Genomic DNA, 24,858 nt, shown 5'->3' on the forward strand with positions numbered 1-24,858 from the left:
ACAACAGAGGAGAGTATGGCGATCGGTCAAAAAATGACTCCTCCGGATATTTTTACATTTTAGTATCAGGACCTTAGAACGTCGTGAAATGCAAAAAGAAAAAAAAAAAAAGGGTGTTTTTCTCTCTGCGTGGATGTTAGTATCTGTGTATGTGAATGTGTCGAAAATTCCTGAAATTTTGCAGGAAGGTTTGTGTATTTAGGGATTGATGCTGTTAAATTTTTGTGGTTAAAGCTCGAGGGGTGGAGAGATAAAAGGGATTGGTGTATGATATCTCGAGTGGGATCGGACTTAAAGAAGTTTTTATAAAGCTCGTCTCTATGCTCAAAATTAGTCCTTTACCATTTGAACCTAATTAATAATATGAAAAGTTGTTTGAATAAAATATCATAACAGATAGAGCTACCTCAATTTTAATTTTTCTTGCCAAAACAGTTACGTAAATCGTTGTGAGTTTTATAATAGGTGTTTTCCCGATTCGTGGTTATATTGCTTTGTATGGAGCAAGAATAATGATTGTACAGTACGTGCTCAATAAGTGCTCAAGTAATTATTATGGAATGTATATATGTCGTTAGTGTATTGTTTATTACTTATAACAGAATAACACTTATCTCTGTGTGTGAAGTTGTGTGTATCATTAGCACCACTTTTAAACAGACATCACTCGCTTTTTTGTCTATAATATAATTAAGATAATTACAGATAATGCAAGTGATAATAACGGAAATGATTTAACACAATTTTCAAGAAAAACTCGCTATTTGTGCTCAAATAGATTATATGTAAATAATTCTTTAGACAATTGAAATGTAAATAAAATCAAAAACAATCGTGTAAATTTGTAAATTTTTCATGAAATATTTGTAAAATAAAAATAAAATCGATTTAAAATATAAGGAAATTTCAATCACATATTATAAAAATAACACGTTTAATTTAATGACCGTAAACATGGTGTCAACGTTTAATTAGTCATTTTATTATTTTGTTATATAACACAACTCTTAAATTATTATTACTTTAGAAAATGTATTTATTTTCACGAAAATGCTTTATAATTTTTTTATTTCTTATTAATTTTGGTAACTATGAATTTTAGCATTGTTGCTCGTTGTTAGGCGTCGTTGTTATCGAATAATTACGTGTCTTGTAAAGATCAAAACATTCCAACAAGTGAGGACCACTCGTCAGGCTTAATTACGGATCCGATATCGTATGAAGCACGTGATCGACGTCTCTTTTAGAGGAAGAGATTAGTCGTTCAAAGTGGCGAGAGAAATTGACCAGCGTAAGTGGGGTGGAGATATGAAGAATGTGCAAGGAGATGCCTCTCCACCTCACATTCTTCACATCGCAGAGCCGTCACATTTCGAAGATGTTCTGTGTGGTGGACCCGTGGATCTTCACTCCTACAGTTAGTTGTAGCAAGCTCCGGAGCGGCAGACGGTTCGATGACACTCGAAGGGTGGACCCCGAGAGTTCGGCGAACCAAAACAGCTGTCACACTTAGGGTAGAATAGCTGATTGGCACGCGTGAAACTTTAGAGAAAGCTCCGAAAGAAACGTGCCGAGTACCTGAGTATTTTAATGGGGTTCGCATCTACAATTGCATAGTCCGATTGGTCCGTACCCCTATTCTCGATTCTCCATTGATTCCTTTCTTGTCGCTAAGGGCTACTCGTACCGAATCGTCAAAGAAAAGGTCGTATTCCCGAATTCAACAGATTTTAACATTTTAAGATGGATGTTCGAACCTTACTCGCGACCTCAAATACAGCATGGAAATTAAAGAAAAGTAACCATTTATAATTTTCAGTGAAAACAAAGTTTGGTTAATGTAAAAATATAGGTCAAGCGCTGAAAAAAATCAATGGCATCGTTTGGTTCAGATCGTAAAAAGTAACCCAAAATGTCTTCTATATACAGCGATTGAGGAAAGTTCATTTTTGACTAATCCTCACTTTAATTAAAAAGGTAGAGTAAGACCATTTGTTTTTGGCTCTATCTCAATTCTACATTTTCTAATAATATATAACAACAGTCCAGCAAGAAGTTGCGTAACGTTTTCGCTCAGCAATCTTACATAGAACCGAATTTCTTGCTCCCTAATAATTTGAATTTTTACTTTCCCGGCTGTTATATAACAGAGGGAAAGTATGGAGATGGATCAAAAAATGACCACCAAGATTTTTACATTTTTGGACTCGGGAGACCACGAAACGTCGAGAAATCCAGAAAAATTCGGGGGTGTTTTCTGTATGTATCTATGTTTGTGTGTATGGAGAGTACGACTTTGTTCACCCTTTTTCAAGCTTAATAACTCCTGTTCTTTTTGTCGAAAAGTTTTGAAATTTTGCATCGGTTTGTGTGTTAAGTTTTGGTGATTAAAGATCGAGAGATGGAGAGAAGGGGATGGTTTTTTTCTCCAGTAGGGTCGAACTAAATGACGATTTTACTCATTATTAGCATTTACAACGTTTTTATAAAACTAAGGTTGTATTTAGGAAAAATGTTCAAAAATTACAATTTCCATTATCTGCACTAAAATAAATTTTTTTTTCCAGTTTAATTGCAAATCATTCATGACAAATAGTACACTTTGCTTCTTGTGAATTAATAGTTCCCGCCCTCCATACATAATATTTTTCCCAATTTTTGTTATACGAACATAATCGCTTGGACTTTTTTCTTGTCGCTTCCATAATTTATTTATGGGGGATAACAGCACTTAATAAAATGTGACGAACACAAAAAGTATGCGTATTTGTATGCGTATAAATGATTTAACGAAAAAAGTACCAAATTAAAACAGTGATTATTATATATAAGTAGGCATAAGTACATACTTTAGAACAAACGAAAAAAATGAAAAGGAAGCACATTCTACACGTAGACCCGAGTTGCCAAATGTTTTTAGCTTTTGTAGCCAAATAATTTCGAAAAAATAGTCAAAAAGTAGCCAAATGTTCAAATCAGAACGCGAAATGTCTTTATTCAGCGGTAAGAAATTTTTAGTTTTGAAGTAAAGCACATTTTGGGTTTAAGAAAATGCCGAAAGGGACAAGGACAGGAAAGCTGATTAAAAGGACTGTTCTTTCCACAAAAGGACGGTTGGCAACCCTAGGTAGGATTGTTATATAATTCAAATAAAATATTGAGTAAATTGAAAAAAGCACACCAAACGTTTATATGACAAATCTTGATATTTATATAATAAAAGTTAAGATTACATCACAGTGAAAATTAGAATTATTATTACAAAAATGTTTTTTTGCATTAATAATACAATATCATCAGTCTAAATATAAACTTTTACAAATGATTTAACGTGACATTTGTTACCAACATCTTTATTCTATTTTACACTCTCCTTTCAATACATTTAACAATTTCGGACACTGAGTTTATGGAATTTCACCCTGGAAAAAATAAAAAGTATTGTAACAAATCATTAGTAGAATAAAAGTAAAAAAATTAAGTAATGAATGTATATATACAAACCATTAATATTATATCGATCTCTTTCCAATTTACTCGGGGGACGTTCTCGACATACTTCGAGAAATCTACGTAAAACATTCAAATCCTCCATCAGTATGTCTTGATACTTTTTAATTGGACACCTGTAAGGATCGATGTAACCGAAATTCGTTTACAATACGTCGTGAGCGTGGATTGACGAACAAATTCCTGCCATACGCCGCCCTCTTTCAGATAAAGTGAATATTGTAGTTTCCTTAAGTAAAATCATAAATTAAATAATTAAAGACATAACAGTACATACAGAATTTCAATTGCAGGACATACCTCATTTGTTACCATTTTGTTCCGTAAATAGTGTCCAAACAAAGTCAAATAATTTAATAGATTTGTATTAATGTACATTTCGGCCATCTCTAAATGTACTTTCAAATCGGGATTCTACATGAAATAACATGAAAAAGCAACTTTTTATTATATCGTATTTTCAGTAGGAAAAAATATATTGTGTAGATAGCATAATGCATACTTCAAGGCACACATTTCTAGGATAGTCAAAAGCTGTACATTTCGACAAAGCAGGAATTTTCCTTTTCGTATTACCATGTATTACCATGTATTACCGTAGTTGGCAAATCGTATCGGTTTTATTCCGCCGGAATATAATCTTTACAATTTACAAAATGGACATGAATAGTGTTTCCCGTCTAATATTCTTCTACACGTAAGCGTTTGTCTGGTTGTAACAGCACATATAAAAAAATACGTACAAGGTCTGAAAGCGTAAGCTCCGTAAGCATCAGACCACGCTTCCTTTCCACAGCCTACATAGAGTGGTATACAGTTGCTGCCTGAAAATAAGAGAGAGATTTTATTTGATAAGTTATACGCAGAAAACTATGGATACATTCAAACTTCTTTAAATCGAATTTTACTTTTCCAGAGATTCAATGCATTCAGTGTTTCTGTAGAAAGAAATGGTTTTCAGCTTATATTTCACTACTTGCAAATTCACAAGAAGCCGGAATGTATTTCTTGTCCGATTTCATGCGCTTCCTTTTACAATTTTAAGGAGTTGGACCATATTAAAAACAATATCAAGGATTACAAATACGCTTAGCTTGCACGTCGTTAAATTTAAAACTGTAACGACTCCTAATGGTAAACTAAATTAAACTAACAAATATTACACTCTTCTTAACTAAAATTCTATGAATTTTTGTAAATTCCAATTCGCTACATTCCGTCGCGAGAGATTCTACCATTTTAAAGAAAATCTTTCCTAATTGCACGACGTTACCCGGAAGCCCTTATTGGTCGGCATAAGACATTAAGGGATGAAGCGTTACCGTAACGACGAATATCATAACGTAAAAGGCATTATAATAGCAACAACATGGAAACGAATTAAATTTAAATGTTACGTGATTAGTTAAGAAATACCTCCAACTGTTACAACTTCCTGTACGTCTTCTTCAGTGTTACTCATGTTCCTAAATTCCTAAAAATCTTTCAAATCCATAAGTACATAACTAATTCTGTAAGAAATCCACAATGCTCTTTAATTCTTTTTATCAGTCGATGTCAGCTTTCCATTTGCATAACTATACGTTAACATGAATCTAATTTCCATTCCTTAAAGTTTTAAATATCACTCTTTCATTATATCCTATAAAAATTATAATAATATAATATGCTAATTAATAATGTTTCGAAAGTTTAAAAAATGTTCGAAAATATTTGGCTATTTAATATTAATATAATATATAATCTCTTCTTGATAATTCGTACATTTTCTTACACATTCCGAAAGCGAAAAGATCAAAACGCGACACCTCTTTCGATGTCAACTTTAAGAAAATCTGATGAATCTATGAGCACCAAGTGTTTGGCTCCGTGGTGTACTTATCTTATACTATTCACGTTGTTGGATCAATCGCACAGGCTTATTATGACGACGATATGCATAGCCATAGAGCCAAAGACTTGATGCTCGTAGATTCATATTGTGATATAAAGATAAAAAAGCAAATCACCACTTCAAATAAATCATTTATATTCGTTTTTTCATTCAAACAAACGTCGTAAAACTCACTTTCGTCTATTGTAATCAACTTCATATTTTCATAGAAAACATCAGTTTATTTCTACTCTCCACTGTCTTGTATCATACATTGTTTTACCTTTTCAAAAGTATTATTATTTTAGAAACAAGTGGAAATGTTCAACGACAAGTTCTAATCATACAGAATGGAATACAAACGGTATTACACGAAAAACAAAAGCAGCCAGTCTGTCAATTACGCTTGCCAGGACATAATTGTTTAAAGTAAAAAAATATCAACGCTCATAGGTGCATCATTCTATCAAAATATTCCGAATAAAGATATGGCTTTCTTTCCGTAGAATTCGAATACGTTATAAACTTTGCGGTGCCCATTCAAAAATATATTGTTGTCGTTTCGCGATAGTAGCATTATTCTATGAGGAAATTAGTAGATCCGACTTGTGTCCCCTTTTTTCATTCGTTGTATGTATGTTTTTCGAGATATTTTGGTCTAAAAATTAAAATGGGACACCCTGTATAGCTGTCTAATAACATCGGTAATAATACAGTAGTTTTAGCTTATTTGTAATTCCGTTGAATCTGGCTAGGTTTTTGATTTCCTGGCTGTCATATATAACAGAGGAAAAGTATGGCAATATGTCAAAAAAAAAAAAAAAAAAAAAAATGACCTCTGAAATTTTTACATCCTTGTACTCAGGACACGGTTAAACGTCGATAAATGCAAAACAGCGGATTTTTTTTCTGTATACGTGGATGTTTTTTTTAACTCTTTCCGCCCTGTGGGCACTAAGAGGGCCTCTTCTAGTAGGCCCATTATGGGTTCGGCCAGGCCCACAATGGGGCGACCGGGTGGTGAGGGACGGCGCACGACATATCCGAACGGACCACCCCCCGAAAAAATCCTGGGGATTATTCGACCCGTTCGAATTCGATCCCGGGTACCCCAGAGCGGTAGGCCATCCGGCCGTCTATACGTGGATGTTAAGTGCGTGGGGGAAGCATAATTTTCTCTAGTATCTTTTGTTGAAAAATTCTGAAATTTTGTAGGGAGGTTTGTGTTTTAGGAGATTAATTTTATTGAAATTTGGTGGCTAAAGATTGTGTGGTTTGGGAGACAGTGGGGTCGTGTGTCATATCACGAGTACAGTGGACTTAATAATGATTTTACTCATTATTAGCATTTACAATTTTTTATAAAACCCATCCCTACCCTCAGAATTAAGCTTTTTGTCATTTTATAATAATTAAAAATAAAAGTTTTTTATGATAAAATATCGTAACAGATGACGCCACACACGCAGTTTTAAATATGCCGGGAAAATTAAGCAACTCATTGCTAGATTTTTACCGTAGGATATCATGTACTAGAAATGCATCTAATTCCACTTTAAGGAAAAATTTGAAAAAGTTTTTCCAAATTCAACAAGATAATAGCGAGGTTGAGGCCGAAGTTTTCAACGCGAAAACGTGTACGTCGGACGTTGAGCGCCGCTTTCCTGTAATCCTAGAAGTTTGACAATGGTGTTTGGAATGTCGAGCACGATTCCATCGACTTTCCAAACGCCATTGACAAACTTCTAGGCTTACAGGAAAGCGGCGCCGAACGTCCGACGTACACGTTTTCGCGTTGAAAACTTCGGCCTCAACCTCGCTAATGCTCCGGCTCTTATTACAAAATCAACTTGGGAGTTAATTTCGATAAAGGGTATGTCATAACGTCAGGAGAACGTGGGACAGTTTAATCCTATAGAAAACGTTTTATATCCTAGCAATGACACGCTTGGCACGAAATCACAGATCAGGAGAGGAAAAGATCTGATTAAAACAATATATTATAAAAAAGTAATATTTGGCAATCAATTATTGTGTTGAACTGACTATCATTTTGGGACAAGTGTATCCTATACAATATGGTTAAAGACATTTATCTCTTTATTTTATCACTGATTTTTTTAATAAATTAATTATTGTATGATATCATAATAAATCAACAATCAATTTGTTTGTATTGTTTTGTAACGGGCTCATTTTTTAAAATTAATGTTATTTCACGGTGCCTCTATCACTCATAATACAGAGTATATGTATGACTCGGCAAGACCGAGGTCGAGACGAAGCCGAAATTCTGATGTGTGGGTTCAAATATTAGAGGTCAAAATTCGTAAAGTCTACAGTCTGATTGTTGGTTGCGAGCGGTGTCAATCGAGTTTACGATTGCTATCAATTTGCATTGATCTGCACGATAAATTTCTATTTCGATCATTACAACGGGCATTTTCCAGAAAATACCAAGTATTAAATATTAAAGCAACAGATATTCCTCGTTTCCTGTAGACGATATTCAACATTTCTTTATTTGTTAACACCCCATACTACTGTTACATAACTCCAATTTTAATAAAATATCTAATAAATCGAAAAAACAAAAGAAACAGGTAGAACGTCATCACTTTTATTATATACATAACAAGATTTAAGATTAAATCAGCGCGAAAATGTCCGATTGTTATTACAGAAATGTTTTTAGCCTTAAAGATTATTCGGATTGATAACAATTTTAAGTTTTACAAAATATGCCATTTGTTAGGAATTTATTACATTTTATCACTCCTTCCAATACGTTTAGCAATGAAGGTGTTTGTGGAATAACGTTCTAAAAAATAAAGGAAAAACATATTGTAACAAGTCATTGGTTGGAAAAAACTAATGAATGGATATACACAAACCATTAATATATAGTTAGCTTTTTCCGATTCACTCGGGGGACGTCCTCGACATACATCGAGAAATCTACGCAAAACATCCAAATCCTCCATGAGTGAGTCTTGATACTGTTTAATTTGACACTTATAAGGATCGACATAAGTATACGTGGCTTTTAATACGTCGTGAGCGTGGATTGACAAACAAATTCCTGCCATACGCGCTCCTCTTGCAGTAAAATCGAATACTTTCGTTTCCTTAAATGAAATATGAATTTCACAGAGTGATTCTAAATATAAACGAAAATTTTCGGAGCTTTTTCTTTGAATAGTTCCAACCATAAAAGGACATACGAAAAAAATTGTCGAGAAGGCATACTTGTAGGCTGTCGAAAACGACACAGCCAACTGTTATACTGGATTCTTTCCTGGCCTCATTGATTGGCACGCCATTGATTCACAATAACCAGCGGCGGTCGAATTATTGACTGGATGCCACAATCTGATTCTATAATTCGTCAACATTTACGTCTTAAACACACCGTAACATTAAAACAAAGCTGTTTTGAACGTATACGTTCGTATGCGCTTTTACGGTGGAAGTTATTCCAAGATTTTGAGTCATACTTGTTACTTTATCGTATTGTTCCGGAAATAAGACCCAAACCATAATAAATAATTTGCCATAATATCCAAACGGTACATTTCCCTACTATCGCAATTTCTTCTCTCAAAATGGGATCCTAAATAAAAAATAAAAAGGGAGATTTTATTGCATTGTTTTCTTCGGTTTGAAATGTATATTGTGCAAGGAATTCATACTTCAAGGCACATTTTATCACTGTAGTCAACAGTTTTGCATTTCTTCAAAGTGGCAATTACCTCTTTCATGAACCACGTTCTATCATTCTTTTTAAATAATATGGGTTTTAATACTTCGGCATATAATCTTTCCAATTTGCAAAATTTATATCCACGGTGTCTCGTGTTTAGCATTACTTTTCACATTCGTATGTATTTCTCTCGGAAATACATATGAATAAATTCGTACAAGATCTGCAAGCGTAAGCTCCGTAAGCATGAGACCACGCTTCCTTTCCACATCATACACAGAGTGGTATACTGTTGCTACCTGAAAATAGGAAAAACGGATTTTAATGTAACATTTAATGAAACTCATATTTAAGACTCTCTGCACCTGAAGGTAACAATCTTATTCTGAAAGGCAAAATTGGCTGGCAAGCGCTTTTAAAACAGTACAAGTTACTTATTTGCCAATCAAATTACCTGCTAAACACGTAGGTTAGTAAAACTAATAAATTTGATTATAAGAAGTATTCTCTAAATATTGAAATTGCATAACATAACCCTAACTCGAAACTGGGTTCTCTTTGTTCGATTCTACTTCCGGATTTGTAATTTACCTCCGCGAGAAATTCTGTTCTTGCATTTTTTATTTATTATAAATAAAACTTTAGACCACTCTTCTAATTGGACGATGTTATCTCGAAATCCTTATTGGATAAACAATAGATCACGGGGTGCATTGTTCGCATCACAAACAGAATCGTGACGTAACCGGAAAAACTTTTTGATAGGAACAGCATAGGAACTAAAATTAAATGTTACGTGAGTAGTTATAAAATACCTTTCTCTGCTCTAAATGCCTGTATTTCTTCAGGATTGCTCACGTTTCATAAAAATCTTTCAATTGAGAGACAAAGAGCTCAATGAGAAAGCCTCGATGCACTTGAATTCTTATCAATGGATACCACCTTCCATGTTTGCATAATTGCACGTTAACGTCAATTAATTTCCTAAATATAATGGTAAAATAATATTTAAACTTAAAAAGTTTAAAATATTATTTTACCATTATATTTTATGTAAAATGATATAATATAATACGACAATCCGCATTTTTTCAAAGTTTAAATTATGGCTCTTTGATATTAATACAGTAGGCCTATATTAATTAACTCTAATCCTAATATTTCGGCTGCTGATTTACGACTTGTCGTTCGTTAAATGTCAGTAAGTGTTTGTAAATTAAAACTATTATCTCGCGTGTTTAAGATATTTAAATTAGGCAACAGTCACATACAGTTCGTTTCTATCGAATTAACCAAAAATAATAAGTTATTTGAAGAATGATCGTTAATCGATTTGTTCTGTAGAAAAGAGATTGCAACTAATAATTACGTGTTGCATGGCGTTGAAACCAAGGTCTATAAACATAAGGTCTAGACACGATACCGTGATGAATGGCGGCAGTCGCCATTTTGGATCCCTTTAAATTATGTGTACGATGTTTCTAGAGCGTGGCTGATTGTTTCTTTCGATCTCAATTAGTTGAATTTCTTTATATATATATTTTAAAATGGTTGATGTTCAGCACCGAACTGTAAAAATTCGACACCAAAGATGTAAGATTGTTTCGTTTTGCCGCTGACAAATCTACGACAGCTAAATTGCATCAATATCAGAGAAGAGATAAATGGAAACCAACTGACAATTCGAGGTAGTGGATAAAATAATGTTAAAAATATAAATTTACGAAGTGTTTAAAATAACTTTTGTGATGTAATGTAACTAAAATTTTTTGATACATGTTGAGAAGTCACAATTTGAATTTAAAGAGTGGATGGAAGAAAATTATTGAAATGGAATGCAATTCCGACCCTTTTTGATGTTCCAAATCCTCCACCCCGTCTGCAATTAAGAAGAAAAACATTAAGAGAAAGAGAATTACCTCCGAATAAGTGCAGCTTTGGTTTAACAAATGTTTTTAGGACATTAAACATTTCTTTTTCAGATTTTAAAAAAATATATATTTATCACAAGAACCGCGTGATATTATCGTTATAAATATTTACTAATCGTTTATTTTTCTTAAACGTCTTATTTATATTATTTAAATTATTATTAATATTTATTAATTATTGTGAAGATTTCTGTTGCGTGAAATTTGTAATATTACGTATAATAAATGATTACTTGCTTAGAAAACTACAGAAAATTATTTTCCTCTTCCAGTTGATGTTTTCCTTTATCGGGAACAATCAGCCATACGAGATTGCTCGAATATATTCAATAAGAAAACTTCGACTGAAATTTAGTGCATATTTTATAATCATTACTGCTTTTATAAATTCATATTTTGAAACAATAATGCTATTTATTGCGTATATGTCTTTCAGTGTGAACGTGTTGCATTTTCTGAAGTAACAGTTTTAATGAAATTGGAAAACACGGTACCAGGTTACTAATACAGATTTCTTTTAAATATTTTATAATGTTAAATGAAAACAAAAATTCAGTATATAAACTGCTTTAATATTTAACATATACTATAAAATGTTTGCAGTATGCATCATTAAAATTAACCCTGTTTAAATTACGACATTAGAACATGGTACTGAGATCAGACTGTTTGCGGTAAAGTTTTAGTCTTCTGACAGGTTGTATTATGTAACTTATTAAACAGAATAACAGAAACATTAGAATAAAGATTTATTCAACAGAATGAATGTTATAATGTATTGTTTATGGAGTAAAAACACACTACAAAATTTAAAATTTAAATTATATTTCATAATAATTGATAGTAATGTAACATTGTATTGTGCAAATTGTACATTCGAATGAACAACTGTTTCTTAATAATCATTTTATTATAAAATAAACAATAAATAAAGTTGAAGTTGATATTTCTATTTGTTGGTATTGCCTACTGTTTAATAAATTTTTATAAATATAGGCCCTACTTATTTAATTCTCTGTAAAAATATATAAATTTAGTTTATATGCATAAGAAAGTTCCTAAATAAAGGACGTTATTATCTCTTGCAAGTATTTTTGAAGGTTTAATTTACATAATATGTAAAGTTTGTGAGAATGGTTTTTTTTCCTCTTCATCTAATTTTAATTTATAAAAATGTTTAATCTCAGCTCCTGTTTCCAGTTTGTGTAATAATGTAAAAGTACATGTGAATATAATATAAACTAAATAAATTTCTGCTTTAAGAAATATTTCCAAATTCCTTCTTTAATTTTGTATTTAAAACTAAATATTTTTATCCTCGTATTTTATTATACGAACCATTGACAGCTTTTTATTTTTGAACCTACTTTGTAAAAGCCTTTAATTGCGTGTCAGAGTAACCTCTAAATGAAAAAATACTGTATTTGAAATTATAAAAGAAATTATGTGGCTCGGACTCCAGTTGTGTGGTACGTGCAGTTTACAGCACGTAGATAGAACGAAATCTATACTGTGACCTTGGAATTGCGGATTTAAAATGGCGGCTCCATAGGGGTATTGTGTCATTGTTTATAGATTTTGGTTGAGACGGATAAGACGACAGATTACAGCCGCCATCTGTCGAGTAAGTTATGTACATTAGAGAAATAAATAAATTTTGAAAACATTTTAAATTTATAAATTTACTTTCATTTATATATTATTTTTTATTTTATACGTCAGAATAATAAGTTTTTTTTATGTCATTCTGTTTGATAGAATGTCCATTATATAAATTTGTCTTTTTAATTATATTTTAGTCAAATCTACGATAGCGAAAATGATTCGCACTAAGTCAAACTGGCTTACTGCACTTGATATAAACGTTGAAACGAAATAATGGTGTAGTGAGCTTAAATCTGTACATCTGCTTTCGAATTATGCTCAAATCATGAATTCCTTGCTCTCTTTAATCGAGGAAATAAATAGTGTTTGATAATTATTGAATAAATGAGAATTTCTTTCAGTCAATGGTAGAACCGGTTATTGGCTGCTTACATTACGATAACCGCCTACTCTTTCTCTAAGCCAATAAACGTGCAACAAATCATTTAACCGAACAAGCCGATTGGTTGCACCTCGAAACTTCATTACGGGAACTGTTTTATTGGATTACAATTGTCGATCGAGTAGTAATTTGTTGGGTCGCCATTTGATAATATTTAATAATAACAAAAAAAATTTCTAATGCAAAATACGTGCACTTCCAGTTCCAATGCCATGAAATGGCTCGAAGGATTTTTTCATTAATTAAAGATTTGGATTTTACGTTGTTGAGAGTTAAAAATATTTGATAAATTTAATCGGACTCTTAAGTTAACTAAAAATCAATTAAGTAAAATTTATCCAATAGATGTATATTGAAAAAATAAAATTTTTAAAATTTAATATGATTGAAAATTTTCATACGATATAAAAGAGAATATATAGATGTTTATCTCGTGTTACTAAAGATGAATTAAAACGAATGGTTTATCAGGCAAAATAAGCATTCTTTTTAGGCCTACTTATATTTCTTGTGTTTACAATAATCTATAAATATTAATATAACCTACTACAATTTTTTATTTATTTAACAAATTTTAAATTATTATGTAAATTAAAGTACAGTACTATATAAGCTACCTGCCTATACTATAAACGTAAATCTGTTTTCAGGACTGTCTATAATAATCACCATTATTTATCACTTGGCATTTGAAAATATAAATATTCATTATATTAAAATATAAGGAACGTCATTATCTCCTATAAAACTGAATATTTAATTTTAACGGCTTCTTATGTTTCCGTGTTAACGTGATTATTTTCATTTTTAAGCAACACGGGAATACATTGACAAGAGCTGATCTGCATTTTGCGCACCTCTTAAATCTGCCCTTGAATCCATCTAATACTTTAAGTTTATTTCAAATATCCCACTGTAATAAAAAAGAGTAAAGACATAAAATATTTCTGAAATGAATTAAGAAAAAAATTCAAGAACGAGTTGCTTAACTTTCCTGGCTGTTAAAAAAAACTATTTTTAAATTGAAATCGCGTTTAATAATATGTGTGGCGCCATCTGTTATGAGATTTTGATATTAAAAATATTTTATATTTTTAATTATTATAAAATGGCAAAAGCTTAATTTTGAGGGGGAGGACGAATTTTACTTGAAAAATTGTAAACACTAATAAACAACACTTTTTTCATTTTGGATAACTTGCTTAGTTTTTGCAGCTGGAAGAAATACGTTTTGTTCGGACGTTTTTTCTTCTATTGACACAAATTTCCCTACTTTTGTATTCGGTAGGGTTCTAAAATTAATAAATTTAATTAAGTTCATAATAAAATATTTCAGTAAAAGTATGCATATTTTCCTTAAATCCGATTGGCATCGCACCCAAACCATACGGGTGAGATTCCCAATTCTGTACTTTAGATTAAAAATATTAGGAGAGCCTCTGGCTTCGATAACACACGACCAACTAACCTCACACGCAACAAATACAAGATATCCGAATTTCAGAACCTTTTACATAAATGTGAACGTAATAAAATAGTTAATAAAGCGATAACTTAATTTGTGCAGTACTTTTAACAAGAATTTATAAAACTCGCTGTTTTATTCCTTAATTTTTACACAAAAACAAAACAAATAAAGTGTCTTTCTTACACGATATTACAATGAGAATTTCATACAATTACACGTACCAAACTGCCAGATTAGGGTATCAACTGTGTTTGATTAAGACACGTTGATTACTATTTATGAAATTATTTCAACTCCTTGATAAACCACTCTCGTAAAAAAACGTAAAAAATTATAAAATAATAATATATTTCATAATTCAGTTCTAGAAGAATTCCTTTTAAAATAATTGCTTTTAGCAATTCTGTACAATTCTTTCATGCCCATTCTTCCCGTATTTTTCACCAGATTATAAAAAGCCCCGTTTGTGTTTTTCAACAGCACGTATGGATGGTCGAATTCTTGAATTCTTCCCGTATCTAAAACCTGCAGAATCGTAATTATTATAATGAATATTATATTTCAGTATTTATAGAAAAACTTACCATTATTCTATCCGAGTCGATAACCGTATTCGGTCTATGAGCTACAGTTAATACTGTACAAGTCAGAAATTTCTCTCGTATGATTTTCTGTATTAACGAATCGGTCCTAAAAATATAAAATGATTGGGTCATAGTATCTTCTTATTGTATTGTTGGGGAACCTGCAATTATAGGGGGACGTGCACTTCCGTGCTTTTAATACAACCAGCGACGTATCACGAGGTCTGACATTATTTCTGTGAATTGAGATGTCTAGTCATTGAATAATAATGGGAAACAAGGTATATTTGTAATTTCTAAGCGTAACAAATTTAAACGGTTCTTAAGTAAATACAGTAGTTACTGAGAAAGACGTCACCCCGACGTCACTATTTACGAATCCTTATCTTACTTCTCGTAACCAAATATGTGGGGTTCTTAATGACGTCGTCTATTATAAGTACAGCGGAAATTTTCTTTCTATATGCTGTTTATACATTTATATAAATTGTCTATACTATGAAAAATAAAACAAATGAATTTTAAATACAAACAATTATTAACTTACACGTTATCAATATTCGAGGATGCTTCGTCCATTACAAGAATTTTGTTCTTACGTAGAACTGCCCTGGAGAGACATATCAATTGTTTTTGACCAACACTGAAATTGCGACCTCCTTCCGTTAAATTTGTATCCAATCCGCCGGGTAATTTTCCAATAACTTCTTTTAACTGTACCTATATATATACCATTGCGTAAATATATTAAATTTTAAGATTTACATAAAAAAATATATAATACGGAGGGTTGATCGCGTTACATAATGCCGAATTAAGAGACCTATAAAGTAACCTAAATGCTATGGCGCCAGTTTTGATTATGCTCGATGTGATGGCCATGTTGTGAAACTATAGCCCTACATCGAAGTTTCCACTGTAGAAGATTTCTTTGAAGAACATTCATGTCCAAACGGTCCTATTCCGCCTTACAGGCTTTCATAAGCCTGCCATTGTTTTTGGACGACAGCTTCCCAGAGCTCGTTTCATAGACCCAAATGCACAGTAGTCCACTGGAGTCGCGTCGGGTGACTTCACGGGAATGTCATCGAAAGGAATGGTGTGGATTCCCGTTTCCTGTTCCGATACACGGATGAAATCTCGGGTCGATTTGAAGGTATGACTGGAATCTTTGTCTTGATGCACCCATACATTTGTTTGGTCATTTCCGTGCAAAGTAGGGATCTCTTCATGGTATAGAGGTTCCAGAACGTCAGTCTGGTAGTACGTCGAATTAATTTTAACGTTTTTTTCAACTGTTTTGATATTTAGTTTACCACGATAACAATAAACCGCAATGACCATAAAGCCTGACGGAAAACTTTCGCCACATTCCTTAAACCATTTTTGGTATGGGCTCCCATCTGATGGTCTGTAGTAAATTGCCCGCGATTTGTTACAATTGTTCACGTACAGTGCATCCATGCTTCATCTAGCGTGACTACAAACTGCCACTTGTTTACCAAAAGATACTTTTCATACAGTTTTCGGCAGTCGGTCTTTCGTTCTTGGATGTGACGAGACAGCAGCTTGTGAACTCGATCTTTATGGCGTTTCTCCAGTTTCAAATTCTTGTGAATGATGGCATGAACTGTGGACTGGACTATTCCAACACTCTGGGCCCTTCGTTGGGTTTTTGGATTTGAACCACTGATCAGTCGTCGCACTTTTGCTATCACCTCCAGTGTGCGGTTTGGGGCGTTCCTTTTTCTAGCCGAATTGAAACACTTGACGACGGTCCTGGCTCCTGCGAATCATTTCTTTTGAGAACTGACTGTATCCCATATCGTGAAACGTAAAGACCACGTTTAATAATTTAAGTTTGCAAATATTTTGCTTTGGAAAGAGTAGTCACATAACCTGCCCAAAAGTCTGAAATTTTAGGTGGCATATTTGCGATAGATGAACCTTACTTATCGAAAGTAAAACTCAGAATATCGTGCACCACGTGGGCAGTTGCTTTTATTCTACTTCCTACAACTGGAACTATGGGTAATATGTAACCCGGCATTATGGTACGCGATCAACCTTCTGTAAATTGAAACCTACGTCTTCCATCACTTGCCACAACATCTTTTCCGAATATTCATTAAAAGGATCGATGTTTCTGCGTAGTGGACCGGTAAATAATACTGGATCCTAAAAATAATAATACGTGTGTCATTGTTTTAACACCAGAAGTTTTGAAAAAGTATCAATTAGCTTGAATTCATATTTTAGTTAGGTTACAGTTGAACGCTAGTGTGACGTTTCGCGGTGCTGATGACGTGGTGACGAGGCTCGCGTAGTTTCGCCCACACGAAAGACGAAGTAATAATTAACGAAATAATAATTTGACAAAATTTAATACTGACTTGAGGAATTATGGAGATTTTGCTTCGTAGATCCCTAAGACCAATATCTTTAGTTACAATTCCGTCGATGGTGATTTTTCCCGTGGGTTCTGTCATACGGAATAAGCACGCTGTTAAGGAACTTTTACCCGCTCCCGTCCGTCCAACAATTCCTATCTGGAATGAAAACAATCATAAATTAAATGTTCCTTGTAAGCACTTGTAGAAAAACTGGAAACAAATACACTAATCACACATTAGTGCTGGAAAGTGTGCAAGGTGTAGTGTGATTAATATTGTTCTTTGTAAAGTATATACAACAATTTATTTATGCTCAGAACACTACATACAATTCTATAAACATCTTACTTTTTCTCCCGGGTTAACGTGGAATGTTAGGTTATTTAAAACCGTGTTTTTGTCCTTGGTATATTGCAAGGAAACGTCATCGAAATCGATTTCTCCTTTGTCGGGCCACTCCGCAGGTAATTGTTTCTCGGGAGGAGATTCGTACGCCGCTTCCGATTTTAATTTACTGTAATTCAATATGCGTGAAACGGAGTTCATCTAAAGACAATTTAATAAATAAAACAGTAAATTTGAAGTTTGTCACAGATAATATTTTCTATCTCTGAACTGTATACAATGTAAACAATAAGTTATCAATACTACAGATTCGGAAAACGCTTTAGAGCTGCAAGATTTGAATACACCCGCTCTTTGTGCTCCTCTGAATACTACTATGACACGTTTGAAGAGAAGCAAACTCGTTAAAATAATCATTGGAAAATGCACCAATGACCTCATTTGTTTGATGTTTTCGGAATAAATCTTATTAGATTCTAAAGATATAAGTCGAGTTTTGGGTTCATTATCAGGTATTGACTATTATTTATAAATTCCACAGCATCACGATAAAACCTACTTGATAATCCAATTCGGAAGCTTGTCTAATCAGCCACGGATAACTCATTAATATCAACGTCGCATAAGTTAATGCTAGTCCCACCATACTTCCCGCATTGTCTATAAAAAGGAAAAATAATCACATCCAAGTAGATTTTAATAAAATTAAAAAATATACGTGATCTACCTGAGGTCAAGACGACGTTCAATATAACAACAATAATTACGAGATTTACGAAACAAATTAGATGACCCCAAACGGCAATCCATCCATTTAAGGCCACGTAAAGGAACCACGTGGCGGTGTGCTTATCTTGGCAATTGTTAAATACATTTTTGAAGTTGTTTTCCACCTTGAAAGCTCTGATAGTTGTTATTCCGTAAAGCGATGAACTCAGGTGAGAAAATACCGGGCTTCTTGCTGATAAAACAGTTTATTTTACAAATTTTTCATCGATTTAATGGTACTATACCAGAATAATAATTATATTATATGGAATATAACTATTATAATTAAAATAATTTGTTAAAAATTAATATACTGACCTATTCAATATTGTTAACATACATTATTTGAAACTATATTTCAATATAAAAGATGGGTAAAAAGTAACTAGGCATGAAATTCATCGCTATAAGTTTCGTAACGATTTGGCAATCATAATAAACTTTATTCGTATGTCCTACCATTGATGGAAATTTTAATTTCTCTATCGCTGTTATAGACGGTGAAAGGTCGCACGCGCAGTGGCATGGAAGAAGGCCAACTGCATATCTGTTCAGGAGCGAGCGAAGATTGCTTCACTCGATGAGGTGTGGAAATCAGCGGTTGCTGTGCAGAGATGGCGACAATCTGTCCGGGAACAATCAAAAATTGTCATTCGAAGCTAATCACTAGAGAAATGTCCGTCCATTCATATCACGATACCCAGTTCGCCTGAGGAAGTTGGTGTATGGCACCAGTGCCTATATCGATTCCTGAGGTATGCTTTTTTATTTTCATTTAATACTGTACGAGTATTTATCAAATAACTTTATCGTTTCCGTATTAGAAATCTGGAAATGTTAGCGATTTCTCAATGCCTAGTTACTTTCCACCCATTTTGTAGAAGGTGTGCACTTTCAAGAGAGTAAGGTGAATTCGATGTTGAAAATAATGAGAACTTTAGAATTATAGGAGGACATCCTATTAACAACAATTGATTTTCATTCGAAAAAAAAATTAATTTACAGATTGTACTAACTTACAAAAATTCATTCAAACACAATCATCAGACAGTTTTTGAGCCTCAACATTAAAATACCAATATCATAAAAATTAAAACTTTCTCAGAAATTCTCGGAGCATAGAAATAATTCTAAATTATCTATAACATTCTAGAATTTTCTATATACTTTCAAACTCCGAATTTTCACTTCTCTACATTAGTCTAAACCAGTGTTCCGCAACCTTTTTTTACTCGCGGCACAGCTATGACTCGACATGACTCAACACAGCACACCAAAATGTTATTCCCCTCAAAAACATATGATATGATACTATTAGTAGAATTTCGTAATGCCATAAACCTATTATTATTATTATTATTATGTTGGGTTTTGAGTTATACTCGGTTGACACCGATGGCTGTGTACTATATCGGACCACAGTAACTTCAAAACAAGACAAAAATTAAATAGTGTGTCAGTGTGTATGATTCGTGAATTTCCTAACAATATGGCATGTATTCAATATAGTGGCCTTCTGTATTGTGATGTATGTATTTCTATTCAATTATAATGTTCCCAAGCTTTCGTTTAGCGTGTGTGGTATGACACCTGTAGAGGAGAGAACGACAGGTACAATAAGCACCCATCCATCCTCCATAGATGCCTTATTGCCTGGGCGAATTCTGCGTACTTGCTGATTTTTTCAGTGCATGTGTTTTGAATGGATATGTCTATAATGTATGTCATTTTATTGTGTTTGTCAATAACTGTGATGTCTGGTCTGTTGTGTTAAATTGTTCTACCTGTGATTATGGCTCTGTTGCAGTACATCTTGTGCGTGTTGTTTTCCAATACTGTCTGTTGAATGTATTTGTAGTATGGTTCGTGCATGTCTATTAATTTGTGTTTCTTTGCAAGCTCTTGATGTATTTGCTACTTGATTATGTCTGTGTAAATAATCTGTCTGTGCCAAGAGCTCGCAACCAGAAGTGATGTGTGTATGGTTTCTGGCATGTGACATTTTCTGCATGTGCCGTTTGTGAGTGTTGTGTCTTTGAGTATGTGTTTTCTGTAGTTTTTAGTATTTATGAGCTGATCCTGTATGGCAATCATAAATCTTTCCGTCTCCCCAAAGAGACATCCCCGAGCTAACCAGCTGTTTGACGCAGTTTTGTCAACGAAATCCTGGGCCAGGCCATAGGGATGTCAACCGTAGAGTGCCTTTCTCACTCACGATTGCTTAATGGTGTCTATGCTATTTATATGTTGTGTCGTGTCCATATGTTGTAAGTGTAAGTTTAATGGTCGATGCTAGAGTTACTGCTTTATGTAACTGTGATGTTTCTTGTTTCTTGTAGAAAAACTCTCGCAGGGTCTGTATTTGTTTGTAGTGGAAGTTAACTACGGTATGTCGATCAGGCCATCTTTACGTGAAAGAATTAATCTTTCTATGGCGGATTTAGGATGATGTTGTTTATGCTTAGTAAGTGTTGTTTATGTTTTTATTTGGAGTTGCTCAAGATTTGTGTGAGTCCAGTGTATAACGCCAAAAGAATAAGTGAGTACTGGAACGACATATGTGTTTATTGCTTTAACATCATCTTATTTCATCAGTGCTGTGATCAGAGAATGAAATACAAGCATTAGAAACACAGCAACTGTGATAAAAATGTATAAATAAAACTTGAAATTAATAGAATATGTAAAAGTTTACGACACACCGGATGCCGAACACTGCTCTAAAAAAAGGTCGCCTTCGTATTTGTGAAACTGTGGACTGTCAACTGGAGCGAACAACGGATAAATAAGGGAAGCAAAGTATCTTTGTTAAACGTTATAATTTATATTTATTTATACAATTAAGTATAATGTAATTCTACAATTAAATTGATTTGAAAGTTTCATTTAAGAGGTAGATAGGTTGAGACAATATAGGTAAGTACAAAAGTAGTAAAGTGATATGTTAGAACACATAGTTCTCCATTTTTTGTTTGGCATAATGAAGTTACCGAGCAGAAAACGAGATCAGATAAAATCACAAGTTCTTCTACTAATACATAGTTAACTTGTTGCTGAGGCACCTGTCGTGGCGGTCAAGTCAAGGGATCGAATCCTCAATGACAAATGCATTCTGTAAATGTAATTCATGCCAAATCTATTCATCAGATATGCTAAGATCTGACTCGTTATCAAATAAAATATCGCGATTAGATAAAATTCAGTTGCAATCCGCTTACGACTCAGTGAATCTTCATCCTTCTTAAAACCCAGACTTAAAATCGTCAGTATCTTCTGGTGATGGACGCTTAATGCGTTTGAAAACATTCTTAATATTATTAATTAAAGAATTTGTGCTGGATGATTAAATGTTTTTTTATTTTACTGACAGTATCTTCTTTTTAAAATTGAAACATCTGTTTCTTTACGTTTATAGTTTGATAATGTCAAACGTGAGAGTGCTTATTTTTAGTAAGGAAAGTGTAGTAAGGATATCAAAGAAATTGGAGTTATCTCAGAGGACAAAGCGATTATGTTAACTAACTCATTTACGATTAAGTTTAAAAAAATATGGAATGTCAATTTTCACTTTAACTAGTGTAAAATGTTTTAAAAGTTCCCGTTCTAAACACAGTAGCCTACACAAATTCTTTAAAACACAACAAAAAAATACTTGAAATTTATTTTCTCCACAAGCGAGCAACACTCTGGCACCGACAATTAATTAATAAGCACAACACTAGTTCCTTACCAGCCACACAGCTACACATACTTGTCAGTATTGACCCGACACACCAAAGGGAAGCGCACAATTTCTCTCTCTCTAGGCGGGAAAATCTCACCTCACATTCTTAAGCATACAATTACATAAACACACCTGACACGTGTGAAAATTCTGTTTTGTTGTATATCGAATTTAACAACTAGCTTTTCACCGATAAGAAGTACCGGTGGTAAATCCTTGTCAATATATAAAACTATTACATAAGTGATGTTTTTATTTAAAAATGAATAATAATACGAAACACTTACATTTTCCTTCCAAGTGTTTTAAGCTTTTTAATACTCGGTTGTGGATAGTCCATATAAAATAAAATACGACTGATATGAACGAAGAAAATATCAGCAGATAAGGACTGATGATAGCTTGAATGACGATCATGCTTAGAAGATTGACAGATTTCTGAAATACGTGCATTATTTAAAAGATAGAAAATTGTTAAAGATTATTAAAATACTTTCGCAGGAATGCCTAAATTATTTAAGTATAAATAAGAAAGATTTTGTTTACTGCAAACGACTTTTCCCACAAATAAAAGTGCTTGAAATGTACTGCTTATTCAGATGTGTTATAAAATGAACATTAAGCATATTGGAAAGAAACACTAATTAGAATAAACTGATATTTTTGAAACATTCAATAAAAAACGTAGTCTTCGCATTCCTCTTTCTTCCACAATACAGAACCACAATGTTTGCCGCTGCAACTGTAATTTTATAATTTCTTAGGTGTAAACAGAGTTGCAATAACTTTTGTTTACAGCTATAAAGTTTTGAAATTTTAAATATGTATTCGCAGAAAATGTTAATTAGTAGAAATGTTTTTATAAATAAAAGATAATACGGTTTTGATGAAAATGAAAAATAAAAATACAGCATAACTATTCTTATTAATAATTTAAATATTATGCAAAATCATAACATATAATAATTTGTTAAAACTAATCTAAAGAATGTGTTATTACATAGGGTATATTTACGATAATATAACATAATAGGTTTACCTTAATATTTACCTTAAAAATTATATTTTTATCACGAAGGATTAGAGTACAGCTTAACTTACTCGAGTTACATCTTGAAACACAAAGGATAACATCTCGTCCACGCTCATAATATCCTTCGAAAATCGATTCAATATCTTTCCTATAATATTTGATTTTCAAATATTAAAAAATGAAATAGAAAAATAAATATAAAATTAACTCTTTTATTACATAATAGATATTACTTATTTGTTTATAAGTTTAACATTCAAAGTAATTTATGTAGTTATTCAAATGTAATTATCCAAATTCAGAATGAGTGCCTTTTATAATTTGTAGCGGGCGATATAAAATCTCTGCTGTGATTTAGATTTTCACATAATTTTACAAACGAACAATTAAAACAATAAATAATTTAACATACCGATGGGATTCGTATCCAAGAAAGATATTGGAACACGGATAATGCAACGGAGCATATTCTTATGGAGGTTGATGGATGCAACGATGGACATTTCGTAGAATAACGAAACAGAAATAACTGTAAAAACGAAGGATGCGAGGATCAGAGCGCAATAAACGTACACGTTCCTTTGACGAATTTCCAGGATATCTTCGGCTTTAGAATCACTAAAATTTCTTCCTGTTGAGTTTTCCTGATAATCTGTTTCGTCTTTTATCCTAAAAACAACGACTCTATCAATATTTCTAATCACCAAATCACACCACTTGCAAACGCTCAAAGTCAAACTTGTATGTAGATCTCACTAGTATACAATTCACAATATACTAACGAGAAAGAATTATATGTAAGCCTACTACGTAAAATTCTTATTATTTGAAGTACTTCAAATTAACGCCGCATTTAATTTAAAGTACCAATTTCGGAAGTAAAGAAAAGACGGTGGTAAATCGAATTTTGACTTATAGGAAATGAATATTTGAATTATCCGCTGTTTTCCCATTATTCTCATTGATATTATTTTAAGACTTTCAATAGAATACGTTGGTAACATTAACATTTTCTCATTCTGCATCTAATTATTCACTTCCGATTGAAAACATTACCATATTAATTCTGTAATATTGAAATATCAAGAATGTTTTAAACATCCGACGGAAAAATGTTCCAATTTCATAATTATGTGGTTCTCCCCACCAGCTTAGCCCACTTGTTCCCTGTATAGACCATTTGTAATAAAAATTTTGTGACGATTCAATTTCCGCGAGAGACAAAATGAGCCGAGCGAAGGGAATTGCCCTTTGCTTGGCTCATAAAGCGAGACCAAAAATCCTCGAAAGAAAAAACAGAAGCACCGTAAAGAACATTATTGCAGTTTTATACTACGTACAACACGCGAAATATTTAATTTTTTTGTTTTACCAAGAGAATAAATTTAAAATGTCGGTAAAGTTAAACACATTTCCGATAAAATTCGTTAACGTAATTCTTATCTGTCAAATTCGGTTTCGACCAGCGGCGTGCCGTGA

At 32.9% G+C, this 24,858-nt stretch overlaps 1 protein-coding gene across 1 annotated transcript in view; it reads right to left on the reverse strand.

Moving 5' to 3' along the window:
- Positions 1–14,883: 14,883 nt before the first annotated feature.
- Positions 14,884–24,858, reverse strand: part of LOC136973062 (ATP-binding cassette sub-family C member 4-like) — a 29,978-nt gene continuing 20,003 nt past the window's right edge. Inside the window, exons 17-27 of the mRNA XM_067267749.1 lie at positions 23,792–24,048; positions 23,448–23,527; positions 22,634–22,784; positions 18,582–18,815; positions 18,414–18,514; positions 17,858–18,055; positions 17,510–17,665; positions 17,205–17,294; positions 15,664–15,836; positions 15,117–15,222; positions 14,884–15,057 (exon numbers count right to left, since the gene is read on the reverse strand). Of these exons, the coding sequence (XP_067123850.1) occupies positions 14,884–15,057; positions 15,117–15,222; positions 15,664–15,836; positions 17,205–17,294; positions 17,510–17,665; positions 17,858–18,055; positions 18,414–18,514; positions 18,582–18,815; positions 22,634–22,784; positions 23,448–23,527; positions 23,792–24,048 (1,720 nt within the window). The remainder of the gene's footprint in view (positions 15,058–15,116; positions 15,223–15,663; positions 15,837–17,204; positions 17,295–17,509; positions 17,666–17,857; positions 18,056–18,413; positions 18,515–18,581; positions 18,816–22,633; positions 22,785–23,447; positions 23,528–23,791; positions 24,049–24,858) is intronic.

This window comes from Centruroides vittatus, unplaced genomic scaffold (assembly GCF_030686945.1).
Source record: "Centruroides vittatus isolate TY-2023 unplaced genomic scaffold, ASM3068694v2 contig_3078, whole genome shotgun sequence".
NCBI lineage: Eukaryota > Metazoa > Arthropoda > Arachnida > Scorpiones > Buthidae > Centruroides > Centruroides vittatus.